The sequence below is a fragment of the Cyprinodon variegatus genome, unplaced genomic scaffold (assembly GCF_000732505.1).
Source record: "Cyprinodon variegatus isolate N-32 unplaced genomic scaffold, C_variegatus-1.0 Scaffold399, whole genome shotgun sequence".
In the NCBI taxonomy this organism is placed as follows: domain Eukaryota; kingdom Metazoa; phylum Chordata; class Actinopteri; order Cyprinodontiformes; family Cyprinodontidae; genus Cyprinodon; species Cyprinodon variegatus.
This window is the reverse complement of record NW_015150852.1, coordinates 58,434-79,599: the sequence shown is the minus strand read 5'-3', so window position 1 is coordinate 79,599 and position 21,166 is coordinate 58,434. Positions and strand designations below refer to the sequence as shown.

At 38.1% G+C, this 21,166-nt stretch overlaps 1 protein-coding gene across 3 annotated transcripts in view; it reads right to left on the bottom strand.

The window, feature by feature from the left end:
• Window positions 1-21,166, bottom strand: part of LOC107092902 (kalirin-like) — an 84,715-nt gene that overhangs the window by 9,586 nt on the left and 53,963 nt on the right. For all 3 annotated transcript variants that reach the window (XM_015387605.1, XM_015387606.1, XM_015387607.1), the window contains 13 exons: window positions 19,408-19,474; window positions 19,229-19,332; window positions 19,080-19,149; window positions 18,912-18,998; window positions 18,636-18,728; window positions 15,886-15,936; window positions 15,708-15,785; window positions 15,431-15,616; window positions 15,177-15,348; window positions 14,718-14,932; window positions 13,933-14,216; window positions 3,037-3,202; window positions 913-975 (listed from right to left, as the gene is read on the bottom strand). In XM_015387605.1, the coding sequence (XP_015243091.1) occupies window positions 913-975; window positions 3,037-3,202; window positions 13,933-14,216; window positions 14,718-14,932; window positions 15,177-15,348; window positions 15,431-15,616; window positions 15,708-15,785; window positions 15,886-15,936; window positions 18,636-18,728; window positions 18,912-18,998; window positions 19,080-19,149; window positions 19,229-19,332; window positions 19,408-19,474 (1,636 nt within the window). The remainder of the gene's footprint in view (window positions 1-912; window positions 976-3,036; window positions 3,203-13,932; window positions 14,217-14,717; window positions 14,933-15,176; window positions 15,349-15,430; window positions 15,617-15,707; window positions 15,786-15,885; window positions 15,937-18,635; window positions 18,729-18,911; window positions 18,999-19,079; window positions 19,150-19,228; window positions 19,333-19,407; window positions 19,475-21,166) is intronic.

The following is a 21,166-nucleotide window of genomic DNA, read 5'->3' as shown; positions in this document are numbered from 1 at the left end:
GAGAGACATGCAGCAAAGGACAACAGGTCAGATTCAAACCCAGGTTGGTCGCGTCGAGGACTAAGGCCTCCGTACATGGGTCATGCACGCTAACCACTGCACCACCTGCACGCCCATTGATGCAGCTAAGTACCGGCTGACACAACCATGCTGTGATGCCTCATTTAAAACAGTTTAGAGGATAGGGCTTAAAAACACTGCTAACACATGTACTAACATGTCTATCAGTTTTGCAGCAATGTCAGAATGCTTCCTTAGGTTTAGCTCCAACTTCAGTGAATTGCAGCGGTCATACCGTTTTCTTAGCATCTTGCTGCTTTAACACTTGATTTTGGACTTATTTTTTCCCTACTGCAGTGGGAATTCTGCACCTCCTTGCTTCCATTGCTTTGGCCTGTTGACCAACTGGACCAACGCAGTGACATATTCCAAGTCACATGATAATGTAATCATAAATATACACAGAAAGGCTTTTTTTTTTTTTTTTACAAACAAATTAAGTAAAGAATGACAAATACTACACCAGGAAGCTGTAATTTGTCTTAAAAAAGCTGTATGCAACTAATAACTTACCGGCGTACACATTTTAAAAATGTCAAATGACGTGACTACGTACATTTAAAGACTGATAAGTATTTATTTGATTAGTTCTTACCCATTCTGAATTGCATATATATCAGCACAAATGTTACTTTTTGACAGCTTTCTGCCTACTTCATTTTGTCAGACAGTTTGTTTAGATGTTCTCTTAATTTTGCAGGTCTGGCAGTGATCAGGCCTGGGTATGGCCAGTAAAACTAAACATTTATACATGACAAAAAAAAAGTGGAAACCTCTGAGGGAGTGAAAGTGCTTTACTTTCTCTCCCTCTTGTCACTTTTACCCTGACAAGACTATTAAGACGGCTGTTACCTCCATGCCTGTCTTTGGGTCAAGGTCTTCCTCACTTTCTGACTCATCTGAAGTTTGCAGGTCCTGGTGAACAGCAGAGAAACCAGACATAAAGACTGTGTAAGAAAAGGTTAATCAGATTGAAGTCACCAACAAATCAAGGAAAGCAGAAAAGAGCCAAACATGATGTAGTTGGTCTGAGTTGGTTAAATCTAAATGTAGAATGAGATCTGGGACAGAAATGTGGATGTTAATGTGAGGAAAGGTTGTTCTCCAAATATCAGTTTTCACAGTGAATCAACATCAGAGTTTTGAGGCTTAATTAGTGTAATTGTTCAGAGAGGATCAAGATTAATAACAATCTTTCTTCCGTTAGCTGACTGGACTTCATTTCGGATCGGTTGTTTGAGGTCTTCACTCACTTAACTGTTTATCATTATGGTGATGTTGAACCATATAAATATTTTGCATTAAGAAATAACTTTTCTCACTTCCTCCTACTGAAAACCCAATCCGTTTCATTCAACAACAAAAACGTGACTGTTGAAGGTTCAACGTGATTTGATCTTCATGGAAAACTTTATCAAATGATGATCTTAGAACAGAACATTTGCTCAAACCTGAACTGAAGCATAAAAAACTTTTATTAATGCAAAAATTGGAGGAGAAATAAGAGAAAAAAAGTAACTTTGGATTGTTGTCTGCAGTTCAATGCAGTGAGGAATGCTCAGATCTTTATACTGGAGAAACCAAACAACCTCTTCACAGACGCATGGACCAACACAGAAGAGCAACCTCCTCGGGATAAGACAAGGACCAGAATGTTCACATTCTGGACAAAGAAAATAGGTGGATCCGGTGTGAAGGAAGCCATTTATGTTAAGAAAAAAAAAACATCCCCAGCCCCTGTACAGCACAGCGGAGGACCTCGCCTATTCATTCAGGCCAACAATTCCCTTTAACAACCCCCTTTCAGAGACATAGACAGGTATGGGGTATTGTAGGATAACAAAAGAAGCCAAAACACCACCATTCCAAAGGGCTGAACCTGTTTGTCCGTCTCAATTTGCATGTTTTCAAAACAAAAAAAAAGGTTTTGATGGGCTACTGTATAAAACTCAAAGCTATTCCTGACATTTTGAACTGAAAACGCTTCCTGGATGGGAAGAGAAACATCTTCAAACTTGGAAACAAAGTCCAGTTGATAGTTTTTAATTTAGTTTTTTTGGTTTCACTTGCTGTTTCATGGTTTTTGTTTTGTTTTTATGAAAATGAAAATTTTCAAGAGATATAGTGTCCAATGTCATCATGTTGTAATGCCCTCCAATTGCTTTGGAGCATTTTAAAACCTGCTTAGCTTTGCTCCAACAGCAAACCTGAGAACCAGCTGGCTGCAGAGGTGTTCACTGTTAGCAATATGAATATCAAAGTGGAAACGCATTAAACCAGCGAGACACCTGTTCACTGACACTGGTGGTAGAGTCTGAAACTAACCAATGAGAAGCAGACAGTGAGAAATGTAGATGGGAAATATTTATTATAGAAACTTAAATTTAGGTTTAACCTCCTAATTCCTGCACTCGAAGTCGTCTTCCAGGGGCAACTACCTGTTTGTTGTTTTTTTTTTTTTTTTTTTTTACATTTAAAGCATTCAGACATTCTAATTCATGTGATAAATCAAATGCAGCTGAAAGTGAGAAAAGTGGGATTTACTTGTTATGCAGGCAAATAAATTAAAAACCTAATTCATCAACAATGTATTCCAATCGTTTTTACATCCAATCACTGCATCCATTTGTTTTCTGATCTATGTGGTTGATTTAATACAAATAAATATTAGTTTTTAAATTTTGCTTTTAAATTTGCTTTTAAATCATAAAGATTCCTTTTTGGTTGATAATAAGCTTTTTTTTTTATTTCTCCTTGTGTACAAATACCATCACTGCGAATAAGGCAATAAAAGTCTGAAGGAGGTGGAGGTGTTCTACTCAGATTAGCCCCATTACAGACTTTTAGTCTCAGACAGATTTTAAATCAGTTTCACAGATGCTCTGATTGTACGTAAGAAGGGAAAATTAAAGAACGGCTGGATGGTTGAAGACACATGATTGGCATGGAAATCACTGTCTTACTCAACATACTCACTTTAGTCCTGTGGGTGGAGCTTGGCAGGGCCAATGGGAGAGGGGACACAGTGCCATCTTTGGGTTTACGTAGGAGGCTGTTGTCATGGCTCCTGAACCCCAGGAATGACCCGTCCCTGGCTTCAGCTCGCTTCCTGGCACGCAGCGTGTTCCATGACAAAGACTTCCTGTGCAGCGCAGGAAGGACAAACATCAAGCAGCCAATTATATATTAGTACAGCTCTGTCCAGCTTAGTAGAGGCAACATCTGTCTGGTGAGAACAAGAGAAATCTGATGGCAGTAAAGGATTTCTGTCACTACGGCCTGCTGCCACAGGAGATAAAAATATAAATTTTGAAACTGATTGCTTTAAGGCAGGCATCCCCAAAGTCGGTCCTAGAGGGCCACTGTCCTGCAGGTTTCATAGCTTTCCCTGCTTCAGCACAGCTGAATATGATGAGTGCAGTTCAGCAAAACCCTGTTAATCAGCTTTCAATTAAAATCAACTGTGCTGGAGCAAGGAAACCTCTAAAATCTGCAGGACAATGGCCCTCAAGGACCGAATTTGGGGATGCCTGTTTGTTTTAAGGTTTTCCATATAGATTTTACTGATGGTACTGTACAGTAGCAGCCATTCAAAATGGCCCTTCCCCGTCAAAAGCCAGGCGAATGTCAGCCCACTTCTTTCCAACTCCCAGCAAAATCACCAACTTCCATTTACTGGACTCTTGTATATTTCTTAACTCTACAGGGTCTGACCAGGAGATGACGCTTCTCTTTTGATCTTAATGTTCATAAATCATGACAGAAAGAATATTTTAATTCAAAGATTGATGTTTAAAAAGGAATTGTAGGGGACCATCCAAGGACCCATCAAGGAAAATTTGGTACATTTTGAATGGCTACTACTGTAGTAGGGTTCAAGGACATCAGATAGTCAAAACAAACAAAAGTTTGGTTTAAAACATAAATGAAAAACCTTTCATAACAACTTTGTTTCCCTGGAATATGTTTTCTCTGTCACAGAAGAGATAACAGTGACTTCTCCTGTCAGTATTGGTTCCTGAATGAAGCTGTAGCTCCAGAGACCAGAGTCATGGAGGCTTCAGCGCTCAAAGACCAAGACTGAGCTGGACAGAGGGAGTCCTTAGAGATACAGAAGTCATTTACAGTTTAACCAGTACCATCATGCATGTATTATCTAGTTTTAAGGACAACAGTATCTCCTTTCCCTCCTCGTTTTTCTCTGGGTTTTGTGAATTCATGCTGGACCAGTATCCTAATGTCATCACTGGTTCTTCTTAATTCAAAGATAAAACCTTGCAACTTACCTCTTGGAGGATTTACTGTACGCCACAAGTATAAAGTTGTTCTTTTTTTATTTCACACATTTAAATTGAATAATATTTCAGTCAGAAGGAAAATAATAAATACATGAGACATATTCACAATGATTATTGAAGTCAAACTTGAACTCATTTATATCTGAATTAAATCTTTTGTTCAGTTTCTTTTTCTAAATAAAACCAACTGTCTCTTTAAAAGCCGCCATTTTTATTCCATCAAGTTTTGCAAAGATGGCAAGTTCTGCTGAAGATGCCACCAATCAGCTCATCTGCTCATGTTTTATTATAATGCAAGTTTGTTAAAGGAGGAGAAGCTGCTATAGGGAGCATGTTAAGGGATGTCAGCTATTCACCCCCGATGCTCTCTTCTCTACATCTGAAGCAATGCTGGATAATAATCCATGTACTGTAGCTTAAAGCAGATTCACCATCCGGCTTTGGAGGAAACATCTTTGAAGACATTTGTCTCAGAGCTAACAGTCTTAATTTTGAAATATCAAAATTGTGTTTCCTAGTTGATTTTAAGAAAGGTTCATGGTAGATTTTTTTATTGATTATAAAAGTTGATCTAAACCAGGTTATTGTCACTGGAAATGCTTAAAAGAGGACGGTCCTTGTTTGTCAGCGGTTCCAGAAAGCAGCTTGTTCTGCTCTGTGAGATTAAAGAGTGAAAATCTTACAAGTGTTTTTTGTTTTCAGTGGACATAAAATGAAGAAAACTTCTGTCCTGATCATCAGTTTAATGTTTTAAACTGCAGGTAATTTGGTCATCAGACTATTTTCTCTGCTCCCTGCTCTACAGTTCAGAGTTAAGATCAATATTTATTTTAGAGACATCAATTTGTTTTAACTTTGCTTCTGATAAGATGATGTACATTGTTGATTTTAAACATTCAAGGAGATCAGAAAATGCTGTGATCCCCAGAGCCTGGTTTACTTTTGGATCCTTAGATAGAAAACTGTGAATCAATTTGACTGGATGATCTGGTGAACTGGAAAGTGCCTTGAGATGACATGTGCTGTGAATTGGTGCTATATAAATAAACTGAATTGATTTGGATGTAATAATACGCTGCAAAACTTTAAATCTAAATAAGTATCTTTTTTTTTTCTTAAATTCTTAAAGACAATTTACATTAAAAAAATTCTTAAAAAGTATTGCATTGTCTTAATTCAAGTGCATATTATCTATTTATCTTATTCTAAGAGCAAAACTACTCACTCCATGGGCAGATCATCTTATTTACCTACTCAACTGAAAGGTAAGTACCTTTAATTTAAGACCTTTTTACTGATTTTTAGATCATTTTTGCAGTGTATCTCCTGTGGATGTTGCAGCTCTTGATGTCCAATCATCAGGCAGATGTTCAACAGGAAAAATCTAAATTCACATTTATCTTCTGCAAGTTTAAGCACCAATCATTCTGAGCCATTCAGGTCCTTAATAACATTTTAAAAACAAACCTTTCTATCAAATAGTAAAACCAAACATTCAGTGCATTGAAAGGTTTTGACTGAAAACAAATCTTAAATAAGTGTTGTGAAATTTTGCACAAATATCCTCAATAAGATCATGCATTTGAGTCGATATGAAAAGTTATTTAAATGGTGAGACCTTGTTCAGATCAACTTTAGACCGAGATCTACAGCAATTGGCAATAAGTGTGAAAACTGCTGTTGGTTAATGTTACCATGGTCAATGGTGTCTGTTAGAATGATAAACATCATATTAACACTCAGTAAAATGGCACCAGCCACCTTAGTTATGTGAGTTCTAATAAGCCAGCAATCCATCCTGTGCACAGTTAGTTGTTTTCTAAGATCTTATTTCCATTTTCACCTTATTTTATTTATTTTGTTATTTATTTGACCACGTATATACTTAGAAATGTTTTTTTTTTTTCTCCTTTCAAACAGTTTTACAGACTGCATTGTCTTAATTTCTAGGACATGCTCTCCTCTGGCGTGAGGAGCAAAGACATATTCCTGTTGGTCTGCAGGACGTTAGCAACATTTCTATCGGTAAAGAGTGAGCAACTCTTTTGGTGTTAAAGTGAAGAGAATGAAAACTGTAAAATGCATTTTAAAAGAATGCTAGTCCTAAAACTCAATCTAAAAAAGGGAAATTTAAGAAAGTAAAATTTTATATATAATAAAAATCTAAGAAAAAGTTTCCTTTAAAAACCTTTTTTTTTTTGTTTTCAGATTTCCAATCACAAAAAAAGCTCTTTGCTTGCAACGATAATGGAACAAAAGTCACACCACAGTCTCTTCATTTAACTGAGATATAAACGTAGCCATTGTTTTACCTCCTCTTTCAACCAAACACATTTTTTTAACTGTAAATTACAGAATATTTATAAGCCTAATAGTTCTTTTAGAATTGGTTGCAATAACTGTTTAGTAATCTGAACTTAAAAAGAACAACTAAACATTAAATCAAAATGTTTAATCTTTAAAGCTGACTCTTTGAAACAAAAATATTATTGTTGGAGTTATTATGATTTCTGTTGTTTTTATCATTTTATTCATTTATATCTTTTATATTGCTTTTAAATCATTTGTTTTTCTATAGTACTGTCAACAGTGGAAATATTGTATGCAGGTCATAAGACGGTCAAATGTTTTGCGAGAATGAAGCACAGAAGTTCCTGTTTTTCATTTGAGAAACATAGAAAGGGAAGTTCATGACCCCCGACACCTTTTGTAAAAGTGTATACTGAAACCAGACATGTTCCCTATCTTAAAAGTTCATGCTATGTCTAAGAGATTACGTAATCGAAATTAACACCTGCTGTTGTAATGTGTTGACTGCTGAATAAATAAGCCTGCAAGCGTGAAGCAAGACGAAGATGCACAGAGAGATCCCAAAGCTCTGTGTATTTTCCCTTTGCAAAGCCCAGTCAGGAAAAATCTTACACTGTCTTTGTTTATTTCTTCATAGGTTAAAGTTGGGGAAACTTAACAACCCTAACAATTATACACTTAAGATAACATTTTCATAGTTCCTCCTAATGTAGAAAAGTTGATTTAGTTGACTCCAATTTTTTTGAGTTAATCAGTTTCTGCTTAAGTTTTGACTTCAGTTATTCAGTTTGTAGTACAGCTTGTTCATTATGCTGTTCTTTTAAACAGTCACAGGTTTAAAAAGAAAATGTATTTATCTGTTGTTATTCGTGTTTTTAAAACGTTAAAAAGTATCCTAGAGTCTCTATAAACAACGGATCTTAGCCGCCATGCATTTAGGGGCCATTATTAAACATCTGTATTATTAACCATGTTGTGGAGCAAATTTAAACCAGTCTTAATGGAGCTTTACTTCAGCTCACTGAGGGGTTAAGAAATCTGGAACATTCCAGCATATTTCAGTCCCTCAGCTGTAGATTTGCTCATGCTTTCTGGACCATTGTCCATTAGATGTTTAGCTGCATTATGGTTGAATAATTGGTTCAGATCTTCAAACAAGTTGCAATATCAGAGAAAGACGATCCGAGTAAAAACACCAACGATTCATTTAAAGTGAACCGTTTTCACTAAAGTGCCTTAAAATTGCTCTAAAGATGCAAGAACGCTTTGATCAACACACCTTCTTAACTCTAACCTATAATATACACTGGACTGACTGACAGTTTCATCCTTATGCAACTTATATTGTCTGACCGTCAACCTCCTGACGGATGGCTGGAGTCTGTTCAATATTTAGACCCCCCCTCCCAAAGCTCTTTGTTCCTAAAGAAGACTAGAACAACTAGGAGCCAACCAGAGGTTGACCAGACTTTAAAAAAAAAGTTTTATTTCTTTTAATTTTACACAGTATTCGAGTTAAGATGGCATCCGCTTCTTAAAAAAATCTTAAAAATCATCCCCCTTCTTAAATGACCCCCCCATACCATCCCCGGTGACATTTTAGTACCGGTTGTGTAAACTTTCTACCATTTATTAACAGTAATGGCAATAATATTGCCCTTTCAACATTCAGCGGCATGTGGGCTTACAGGTAGCCTGAGCAACAGTGATGTCAAAAGTATACTGCAGTTTAAAAACACTCTGGTAAAAGTTGAAGTATCAACTTGACCTCTTTACTAAAGTAAAAGTGAAAAAGTATGTGCTCCAAAAACTACTTACAGTATAAAAGTATAAAGTAACCTTTAAAAAAAACAGCCAGATGCCACTATATGAATTGAAAGCTCAATTTTTGACTATTTAGAAAAATTCTTTGAGATAGGGGCAAGGATAATGGAGGACTTGCTGGTCTCCGTCTCCCGATACGCTCTGGCCTGTGTCCGACCTTTCAGACATTTCAACATCTTTTTCTGAATCCCACATTGTAGCATGGCATAGACAATTCACATTTGCAGTTTGAAGAACACCTGCTTGCTTCTGATGATTTCCTTTAGCTAACCAATGAGTGTTTGCGTTATATGACTCATCCAATTACACTAGTTTTCACTGGATGTGGATGGAGCCAATGATCTGCATTGGATGGCGCACATGACATGAAATAAATATTTATAAACATTAAACCGAAGCCAAGAGTAACGAGTAACGTTTGTTTTAAAATATAAGTAATAGAAAGTACAGATACTTGTGTGAAAATGTAATGAATAGAAGTCTGAAGTAGGAAGAAAAATAAGTAGTGGAGTAAAGTATAGATACCTAATAAGTGTACTTAAGTAAAGTAACAAAGTATTTGTACTTCGTTACTTGAAACCTCTGCTGAGCAAACCAAATAAAATCAAAGAAGTGGCCCACCATGACTACTGTATGATAATAGCCATGCTTCTCCAGGGACTGAATGCAGTTTTACTGTAAGGTGTCTTGGTCAAGGTCAGTGACCGGCGTACATTATTTTGAGTCGGGAAAAGGTGTGTTTCAGGTCGTGCCCTAAATCACAACCATAGACGCTCAGTCTGACCTCCATGCTGTAAATGACTTTTCATCATCTGGGCTTTTCCAAAATGATTGAACAACTAAGTGATTTTATTTTTTGTAAACCTCCAATGAAAATTTAAAGAATCAATAGCATTACTGTATCCAGGTTGTTCATGGTTCTAACCCCCCTAAAAGTGGCTGTGTTAAAGCACAGACTGAGGAAATCTTACTTTTTATTACTCTGGATATTGTTGGGTGACAGAATTGATGAGTGTAGAGGAAAAACAGAGCTCAGCTGTAAAGGAAGAGCGTTCCAGATGCCGTACCTCCACGCTCCAGACCGGCTGTTTGCCCAAACTCTGGCTTTTATAGAAGGAACTGCTTGGCATTAAGGCTTTGTACTTAGCTTCCAGAGAAAGCTTTTTCATTTTGCTCTGGTTTGGTTCATTAAACAGTGATCGTGTAAAATATGTTGGGATTTAGAACCTGACTATTATATTTACAATGATTCTTTTCAAAAAGTGGTTGTAACTTAAACAAAGGATATTTTTCTTCTGATTTATAGGAACTGAAGGAAAAAGAGAATCTCTGTTTAATAGCAAGGATAGGAAACTGCCAGTATAGTCTGAACATTTCAAACTATACCTGGTCACTGGATTTCATTGAATTTTAGGTGATAAATTAAGAGAAAGTAGCTTCCAGCTTTAAAGGAATAGTACACCCAAAACATGATTAGCCTTCATTTTCTACTCACCCCCATGCTGAACAACACTCTGGAGTACTTTTTTGATATCTCAAATGCATCTGGAGATCTGGGAGGCTTCTTGCTGTCTGCTGACATTCAAATAATGGAGGTCTATGGCGCCCGAGGCAGAAAGGTCCATAAAAGTCCACAAAAAACGTGTCAATATTCCTCCATACTGCTCGTCCAATGTATTCCAAGTGTCCTGAGTGGGTAGCGTCCATAATTTTCTCGAAACGAAGTAATTTAGAATGTTTTTAGAGCATAAACAGTAGTGTATAGGATTTCCTGAAAGCGCGCACATGCGAGTTCACGAGTCTACGAAAACCGCGGCAGACCAAACCAAATGAAAGTGCGCATTCAGCATCTGCTCTGCCGATAATGCAAGCGTAGAAGAAGAAATATGCTGTTTACCTGTGCAAAGAAAGAAACAACGAAAGAAAAATGTCTGAGGACTTCATTGTTGAGGAAGAGCATGGGTTCTTTGCCGAGCTGAATGCGCACTTTCATCTGGTTTGGTCTGCTGCGGTTTCCGTAGACTCGTGAACGCGCTTTTAGGAAATCCTATACACTACTGTTTATGCTCTAAAAACATTCTAAATGACTTCGTTTCCAGTAAATTCTGGACGCTACCCACTCAGGACACTTGGAATACATTGGACGAGCAGTATGGAGGAATATTGACACGTTTTTTGTGGACTTTTATGGACCTTTCTGTCTCGGGCACAATAGACCTCCATTATTTGAATGTCAGCAGACAGCAAGAAGCCTCCCAGATCTCCAGATGCATTTGAGATATCAAAAAAGTACTCCAGAGTGTTGTTCAGCATGGGGGTGAGTAGAAAATGAAGGCTAATCATGTTTTGGGTGTACTATTCCCTTAAAGTGAAGAAAAAAAGGACAAAAGGTTGAAAATAAATCCCCCCACATTGAAGCCATTTCCATTTTAAATCTCTTTTTTTTCATGTACAAACCAGCTGGCATTCCACTACTGAAGACAAACATCCCCTCAGCATGATGCCGCCACCTCCATGTATCTTGTGGATGTATGTTCAGCTGCCTCTCCTGTGCAGCGTTTTAAACATGCTTCCCTTTTTTGCTGCATAGTACTCATCTCTATATACAGCAAACTGCAAACACGCCTCCTCTCTCATACTGTCGATTTCACAAAGATGGACTCCATTTACCAGTCAGGGCGCATCTGAAGGCAGCTAGTTGCACTGGCTTTCATTTTGGGGTATCAAGATTAAACAGAGCAAAAATAAATGACCTCCACACTTTTCAGGCTTTTATTTTGGATAAACTATCTTTTTTAGTTCTCGCGCGAACCGCTTCCTGATGGCCATTATAGAAAATCTACATTCATTCTATAGTTAAAGCTCCAGTCGGAATTGTGCAGATTTGAAGTGATATAAATACTCAGTGGTCTTTATTTTAATTACTACGCATTAATGAGAGGCAACCAGGTGCGAGCAACCAACAGGTAAACATCATTTAAAATGTTTAGTGAAAAAAAACTGACTGAAATCGGTTTCAGACATCATGGAGTCAAATATAAAAAAGGCTGCTGTGAGCTCAGTTTCAAAAGAGCATTATCTAAACCTGAAACAACTGGAATTGGATTTTTGATGAATCAGCAGCAATATCCTTGCAGACAAAAAAGTCCAAAACAACAGGTACCAAACAGAACCTCTAACAGGACGCATTAGGGACTAAAATGTTTAATATATATATATATATATATTTATTATTATATTAAAAATATTATCACTCCTAAATGTGGACATTTTACTGTTATTAAACTTCTCTAAAAGAAGACGCTTATTCCTCATTCTATCCACTTTGTCAGATACTTCTATAAATGCCTGAAACCCTTCTACTGATTTTATCCTCAGAAATGTACTTTTCACCTGCAATCGTTTCCCTTTAGTCCATAAACCCATGAATGTTTTGCTAGAGTCAGTTTCTTTGAAGCTCTGACTAAGCTTCCTTTCCCCGGATTGGCAGCGCAAACCGAGCCCGGTTCTGCTGAAGTTTCGGTCCGTTCCTCTCCACTGTCGACACATCCTGGTTTAGGATGAGGAAAGCTGCAAATTCTCTGAATCACAAATAAAGGATCAGCTGCTTTTTATCATCATGATGTTAATAATAGAGGCAGTAATGGGACTGAAATACACCAGACCTGGATTTCTTTTTTTAAAATCTGTTTATAATGTGGCTCAAATGATGTTCTTTGTTACATGAATAAAACTTAATTGTTGATTTTCTTTTCTTTTTAAATAAGGTGAAGCTTCAAACGAAGCAGAAGCATTTCTCGTCCTGGAGATGGCGCACTTTAATTTTAGTGGAATTAGTTTAGGCCTCCAAATATTCAAATCTTCATTTTTGGGGTCAAGAAAAACAACAAGCAAAAAAAACAAAGCTTAGCTCTGATTTTTTTATGCTGTAGTCTGATGGTTGCCTTTCTTGTGGAGTGTCAAACCGTGGAGGTTAGTATCAACTCAAAGACAAACTGAACCAAAAAAAAGCCACTACAGAAACAAAACAAAACAGAAGTAAACAGTGCAGACAGTCACACTTCACACTTTTATCTCTGAATAAACCCCAGATGGCTCCAGGTCAGGTCATCACCGTGCATTTCATACCTGGAAAAAACCATGCTGGAATTATATACTTACATGCTTTTATTGATGCTAGTTTAACTTGAATAAATATGAGGTATTATTTTAGATCAAATCAAACAATGTCCTGCTGTTGGTCCCACAGTAGAATACAAACAGATTGGTGATCTTAACTGTGCATCTTTGATTATTCAAGCTCATATCGATGTTCTTCATGGCTGGAGGTTCTGCTTAGAACCTGAATCAGTCGGTTAGGCGAGGCCCTGACCTACAGGTAAAGGTAGGAAATGTTTGGGAGGTGATTTGACCTGCAGCCACCAGAGTGAGGAACACAGGCAGTGAAACCATGCTGGGCCTATAAAGCTTCTCTCAGATTTAATAAATTAAATATAGTTGCTGTGTGCAGAAATTCAGGCAGATATTCGATTTGCTCTTATTTATTTACAAATATTAAAAACTACATACCATCTTCATTCTAAAGCAGAACAAAACATGTTCACCTTCACGCTGCTGCACTAACTCATGCTTATATCCAAAAGCTTTATTTTACATATTTAAAAAAACAAAACAAAAAGAAAAAAAACAGCTAAAATCCTTATCAGACTACGGACAGAACAAAGCTGAGCGCTGCCGCTGAATCAAACATATTGCACAGCCTGAATTCATTCATATTTTTTTATCTTCATAAATAGTGCAAATGGCTTTTTTTTAACAGGAATGTTCTAGAGCCTCAGTCAGATATAACAAAATGAACTCTGTACAGTGAACAAAAATCAACACAAAGCAGGAAAAAAATCCAACTTTGTCTAAGAAATAAAATAATAATTAACAAGAAGGAAAACAAGAATCAACAAAAATGTTTACAGATTGCCACAGACAACAAAATCAATCTTCTCCTCTACGGAGAACAGAATCCACCTGAAAGGCCAGGTGACTTTTATTCTGTCCAAAAAACAAAAACAAACAAACAACAAAAAACAGTTAAAAAAAAAAAAAAAAAAAAGGTACAAAAGAAGCAGTTTGTTAGAACTGAAAAAAAGTCCGGTTTTAGCTCCACATGGACACCTGGGTCAGAGTCAGCTACATGTTTTACTGAGGGATCAGTGTGTGTTTTAGTTTGCTTTCAGGCCACATGGAGTGGACTTCCCAGTGGAAATCCTTCTGTCCAAACTGAGAACAGCAGGAGGGGGGAGGTGAGGAATTAGGAGGCGAGGACACAGGCAGTGAGGAGTTAGGAGCCCACTCAAGAAAAACAACCCAAACCAAACCAGGCAGATGGAGCTTCCACCCTGCTCATCCAGTCCAGTGGTGTCTGTCTGCTGGGGGGGGGACTTACTTGATGTTGTTGGCGTCTGCCACAGCGGCTGGGAAGGAGGAAGTGGAGAAAGAGTCTTTTATGGGCTTTGTGGACGGGCCCAGAACGTGGCCCGGCAGCCAGCCCTCGGCCTCCGGTGATTGGCTGTCGGCTGGCCGGAAAACGAGGTACATGTTCTGCTGATTGGTGGCCAGGACTTGGACGATGTCTCCTCTGCTGACGCAGATCTCGTTCTCTTTAAGTGCTGAGTAGTCCTGAGTGACCCGCATGGTGGAGTAGAGACCGTTACAGCCGCCGTCATCGTGCTGAGGACAGGAGGCAGAGGAGGAGGTGAGGAAGAACAGATACATCAACGAGTGAAATATCATCTGGAGAATAATATACTGGGAAGGAATCACTGCTGAGAACATTCCACCAACAGCTGAGCACAGCGGTGGCAGCACAATGCTGTGGAGCCTTTTGGCTAATGCTGGTTGTACCTGTTAATGACACTTTGGCTTCAAATCCAATAAGCAGGTCAAAGATTACACCATGTCTAGTTAAAATGATCCCAAACTAAAATCCAGCAGCTCTTAGATCAAATGAGCAGGCAAAAAGTAACCCCTTTTACACTACCCTCTGAAAACTGATTTGTGCCGAGTTCGGACCGAGCTTGGATCAGTTAACCGTACCGGGCTCGGTTCCTTAGACCGTTTACACATCATGCTATCATGATGGGACGGGAAATTTAAAAGCAGATGGAACACCACAGTTCAGATGGATGGATGGATGGACAGACAGACAGATAGATAGATGCAGGAACTTACGCTGGCCTCAAAGCTAGATGAGCCGCCATTAGAGGTAGAAACTTTCAAAGGGCTCTTCCCTCTCTCCAGGTCCTTCTCACTGAAGCCGAGGGCTGAGGAAGGCCGGCTGTGGGAGGATGATGATGGCCGGTTCCCTGATGAGGAAGGCCGTCTGATCAGAGAGGAGCTGACCTCTTTATTCTGACCCTGCTGGTAGATGATGGGAGACTGCAGAGCTGCAAACGCATAAAGGTTAGAGTTGGTGGTTTTTGTTTAGCTGCAGACAAAGTATTACAGCTTTTTTCTGACCCTGATGAACTGAATTACTTTGCCCTTCTACAGTTTCTGATGGAACTTAAAGGACCTTTGAAGGAGGATCAAATCCTGATACACAGTTTGTGATTTTGGGGTGAGTTGTCCTTTATGTAATTTCACAGAGGTTCAATGTTTTGTGTTTTTGGATGGGCTGGGCGTCCATACCTGACAGGAAGTCGTTCTGAGCATCCAGGATGTTCTTGATGTGCTGGACCCACACCTGCTTGATGTCGACGTTTGCAGACTGCAAAGTGAAACGCTCCGACGAGCCACGACAGAACAGGACAAACTTGCAGGGGTCGTTATCCACCATCTCATCCAGGCCCAGATTGGTCACCTGTGGAAGAAAATAACGCTTTGTGCTCTGAGCTCCTTTAAGATCAATAAGTTTCACCCGATTATCTGCATCATCCACCCACCTTGATGCTCTTCTTGAACTGGTAGCCAGGAGTGGACGAGCCTTTCCTGAGCAGCTCACTGAAGATGACGATTTGCTCAAAGAGAAAGACTCTGCGTTCTTTGGACCGTGAGAGGACACCCGCGTCCTGCTCGGTGACGAAGAAGGTTTCCTGCTGAAGCAGTTTGCCCTGATTGGTCAGATTTCCCTGCAGAGACAAACGGGATGGCTTTAAAAACCCGACCTTCAGAGAGCCTCCGGCTATGCTGCGAGAGTGAAATGTTGGTGTGAAAACGCACATCGTATCCCTGCAGCCGGCCCAGATTCATCATGTCATTGCACAGTTTAGGCACCTCAGACATCAGCTCCACGGCTTTCTGTAACAACAGAGGCTTTCATTGTTCTTCAGGCAGGATAAATACTTTTCTCTTTTCAGGAGACATATTTACACATTCTGGATGCAGAATCTTGGATTACCTCAATTTGTTTACAGTCCATTCCTGCCTTGCTGCTGTACTTCAGGTAGTCCTGAGGAGAAACGGCTCAAAATTAACACAGTGACACACAAAACAGCAGCACTTTGAAAAAGAATTGTGGGTCATTTTTTAAAATAAAAATATATAATATATATATTATGTAATATGTTTATTTTCTTTTACAAATTTAAATATTCTAAATGTGACTGAAGAGTGTGTTCCAGCTACGGAGGAATCAAACCAGCATAATCTGGGTCTGGTGTGTCATCCACAGTGTAAAAGGAGCCGTAACAAGTGATGTAATACTCCTGACACACCAGCAGGTGGGGCAGTGATGCTGCCATACAGGTAGAGAATGAGTTTGTGTAAAATCCAAAATAAATCCAACAACTTCTGAAGCCTAGATTCTTAAACAAAACGGCAGCTTTGAAGTCGGCCATTGTTGTTGTTTTAATGCATACATGTCAAAAATCGGCTCTTTGAAAGACGAGTTCACAGAGCTAAATGGGTTTCCTCTTGGGTTTTCCCCTGATGAGGTGCAACGAGCTCATCTGACCATGAAGGACATCCAGTTCCTCTGCAGGGACTAAATACCTCATTTAACCCTGATGGATGGGTGTGTTGCTGGGGAAAAGAATGTCTGCGTTTAACATCCTGGCACAGTTACCGTAGCAACTGATGATCAGAAGCTGATGATAGCAGGCAGCATTATTAAGTAAATCTATCTTATAAATCAGAGGAAATAACTGAACAGATTGATTCGATTCTTCTTCCACTAACTGATCAAACATGGGTTTATACAAACCCAGAGATGAAACGAGTCCTTCGATCCACAGTTTGTATCAGAGATGAAAAATGACATCACACCCATCCCGCTATGTGGGGAAGGCTACTAGGAAGGCTGGAGGCTAGTTTGGCTGAACCAGCTCCAATCGGTTTCTGGAATTCGTGGATCTTGGCTGGTACTTTCCCCCCTCAGATCAGCTGTTCCTTCACCTGTCCATCTTTTCTTCAACATCGGAGCTTTCAAAGTGTGACTCCTTAAAAATTAAAGCGTCTTAAACAGACTTGAAATTCTCCCCCTGCTGCTTCTCTGGAGCCGCTTTCCTTCAAAGATCCCTGCAGTTAATCAAAGATCTGTGGTGTACAAAACTTTTATTCTTAAGGATTTTAAGTCTGAAAGTTTGGAGTATAAATGAAGATTTCATTGTAAGCAACCGTCTCTGACAGCTAGAAGTCACTGTTTATTTCTGAGTTGGGTCGTTTTCCCTCCTTATTTCATGCAGCTCCCATGTATTAAGTCAGTCCTTTTATTCCCGTTTTATTCCTTTTATCTATTTTTATAGCTCTCTGATCAGCACTTTTCTAAGGACTTTAGAAATGAAGCAGTGTGGAATGTGATTAGTGAACAATCAGCATCATAAAAACAAGGAACACTGCAGAAAGGTCAAGAACAAAGTTGCAGATCATTTTAAAGCAGAGTTACAGTAGGTTATAAAACAATAAACCAAGCTCTATTCATTCCTCTGCGAACGGGAGGGAGACTCAGACTGGCTCCAGACCTGAATCCAGTCCTAGATTTTAGATTTAAAGAAAGGCTCTTAAACGTTTTCTATCCACTTGATCTGTTCTGTGAAAAAAGAACAGGTGTTAATTTAAATCGCTAGATGTGCAAAACTGTTGGAGACCTTTCAACTTTAATTGCAGGTTGTTTAAATGTGGTTCTATCCTGCATCTACTCAGAGGGGAGGAATATAAAATCCAACCCCTCTATTTAAAATGAAAAGGGGAGGAATATAAATGTATTTAAAATGAAAAAAATGAAGAAAACCATTCATCTCTGCATCCACCTCATGATGTCTCACTTTGATGTAGTTCATCACATCAAATCCTTATAGAGTTTGTGCTCAGAAATAGAAAATGTGAACGGCTAAAGGGTATGAATGCTTTTGCAAGGCGTTGTAAGACAGTGGATAACACTCCTTAAATCTTAGTTTACCGTTCATGACGATAGGATTATAATGTGCCGTTTGTAAAGTTAAGCAGTCAAAAATTAGGAGCAATGTTTTTGGTTATAGCGTCTTCTAAGAGAAAAATAAGGGGGTTATTTTTTTTCCCCCCCAAGTAATTTTTTCACCGTGTCATTGGTTCATTTATAAAACTTTTACTTTGTTAAATAAATATTTAGTTCGGAGCTAAATATTTAGTTTGTTAAATTAATATATTATTTGGAGCTAAGTATTTATTTAAAAAAACAAAATATTTAATTAGCAAACTAAATACTTAGTTTGGAGCTAAATATTTGTTTTAAAAAATAAATATTTAATCTGCAAAAATAAATATTTAGTTCGGAGCTAAATATTTAGTTTGTTAAATTAATATATTATTTGAAGCTAAGTATTTATTTAAAAAAACAAAATATTTAATTAGCAAACTAAATATTTAGTTTGGAGCTAAATATTTATTTAACAAACTAAATATTTAGTTTGGAGCTAAATATTTATTTAACAAAGTAAGATTTTTAGAAATGAATGATTTACGTAGTGAAAAAATAACTTGGAAAAATTAACCCCCCTGTCAAAGTTTGACTGCTTAACTTAAAAAACGGGGCCCCATATGGCAAAACCAGTTCAGATGCAGCTACACGTTTATTAGCACCGTGTCTCTAGACTAAGGAAAATAACGAGCAAACTCTGCCAGGCCGAAGTTAAAAGCTATAAAACAGATTCCTACGGTTTGAATGCTTGGTACCTTCAGCAGCAGCTGGTATTTGGTGATTCTCTGGATGGGTTTGATGAGGAAGTCACTGATGGAAAGCTTGGAGTGAATTTCCTGCTGGATTCCCTGGAAAGCAGAATAACAGCGACACAGAGACGGTTGGGTTAGATGCTTTGGACGATATAAGCAACTATTCTGGGAGGATATGAGCAGGTAGAAAAGGTAAAAAGGGCTGCAGGGAGTCAGTTTGTTTTATAGGGAAAATAAAATTGTGAAGTTCAGACAGTCCATAACAAAAAATGTACTTACTTCAAAGTATTTGTCATATTCTGCTACAATGTACTCAGATTTTGGTTTATTCTGGCAGTAAACCACGTACATGTGCAGTCTTCTCTCCTGTAACACAGACATCGGGTCGTTTCTCAGTCATCACAGGGATTAAAGAGCTCAAACCTTCTAACTTTTCCTTTTACTTACATGTTTAATGAAGAGTTCAGGGAGGAGCTCGGTGTCATCCACACATTTCTCCAGCTCTCCTACGAAGAAGCTGAGAAGCATCAGAGGAACGTTAGCAGCTGAACAGATTCTCTTTACTCCATTATTTTAAATCAACATGGGAGACGTACTCTCTGTGCCAGTCATGGATCCTGTGAATGTTGCCGAATACTATTTTCTCCTTTCCCTTCATGTCGTCTGGGACCCCCTTCTCCTCGATCGTCTTCATGAAGCCCTGCAGGGACACAAACACCGATGGTGAAGCTATTGTGCCGCTAACAGCAGAGGTGTGCGACTGTCGAAGCTTTACCTCCACCACAGTGCCCAGGTCTTTGACGTAGTCCTTTTCCGTCTGAATGAGCTCGTTCAGAACAAACCTGAGAACAAAAAGCCACATCATCATCATCATCATCATCATCATCATCATCATCATCATCATCCTCAGCTTGGTTTCTCTGCCATCTCTTAGACCTGGTTCTAATCCTCTTGTTTTGTTCGACATAAAAAGGTTAAATTATGATATTTCCCATGTATCTTTGGGTGTCCTCAAGGTTCTGTTATTGGTCCTCTGTTGTTTATATAAAATTGGTATCTTCTGATGGTCTCATTATCAGAAAACATGGTATTTGCCTTCTCTGTTATGCGGATGTCCTGCCCTACTAGTTCACTAAGCCTGATGACATCCTGCTATCAAGCTTTCTTTCAGAGGGCTCGCATAAAATAAACAGGAAAACACAATTCCTTGCACCAAGTTGCCTTTAATTATATCTTATCCCTTAAGGTGCGTTCACACAGAACACGAACTAGGTGTCAAAAACTACGAAATTTGAACGCTGGGTGCTGGTCAAGTTTCTTTGACGCTCTACATCAGGGGTAACCAATTAAAAGTCAGCAGGGTCCCAATAAAGAAACTTAACAACCATTAAAGGTCTGGAGACATTTTTAATTATTATCTGTTACTTAAACAGAATTTAACACTGAAATAAAATGGGGTTTTTATGCATCCATGTTATACATTGACCTTTTAAATAAAAAAAAATATATATATTTTAAAAAATAGAAAATTTTTTCCTTTTAAAATCTAAAGTTTTTTGAAGTAGAGAAAAGGAATCACTTGGTTTGGTATATAGACAATTTCCTGATTCATATATTTATTAAACACCTAAACGGACCGTTGTTGTTGTTTTCTTTTTTCTGTCTTACTGAGAGCAGCTCTCTGCAGCAGCCTTCCTGTCAGGGATTTACCGCTGCTGTTCTTAACAGCTGAAGGTGAATATAAAGGGTTTTTAAGGTTTGTGGTAAAAAAAAAAATATACAAACAACATGTCGAGTTAATTTCAGTATTTATATAAACCGTTTAGCCTGAGTTCCTAAAAAATGTATGTTTTAGTGCAGTAATAACAATCAGAGCTCGCCGTTTTTTCGGATGTCCTTCTTAAGAGAAATTTAAATCAACCATCTCTGTTCTTCTCTTACAGCCTTATTTATGCACTTCTTGGTTAATTTACTCAAACTCATCTTTCACACTGCAAAAAAAAAAAAGAAATCTAATTAAGTAATTTCTTCTTAAAATCAGTGCATTTTTTAAACTGAGGAGGTAAGGCATTTTGCCAATGGAACAAGACCAATTACATTTAAAATATTAAAAATACAATATCAATGTCATATTTCAAGTGCATATTATTTAATTATCTTATTTTAAGAGCAAAAATACTTATTCCAATGGCAACACATCCCATTTACCTGCTTAAATTAAGGATAAATGCACTTAATTTAAGAAATTTTTACTTATTTCAAGAACGTTTTTGCAGTGCAGGCCTTCCTCTCAAAATCCCTCTTGCTTGTCCAGAACACACAGATAATGATTAGAACAAATTGTTTGAACTCATACAAAATTGTCCTTCTCCAGGGTTTCCACGGGTCATTAAAAATTATTAAAAGTCATTAAATTATTATTTTTTAAATTAAGGCCTTAATTGGCATTAAAATTCATTAAATTTGATAATCGTGGCATTAAAATGCTTCGGAAAAGAAGCTTGAGGTACTATATATATATATATATATATATA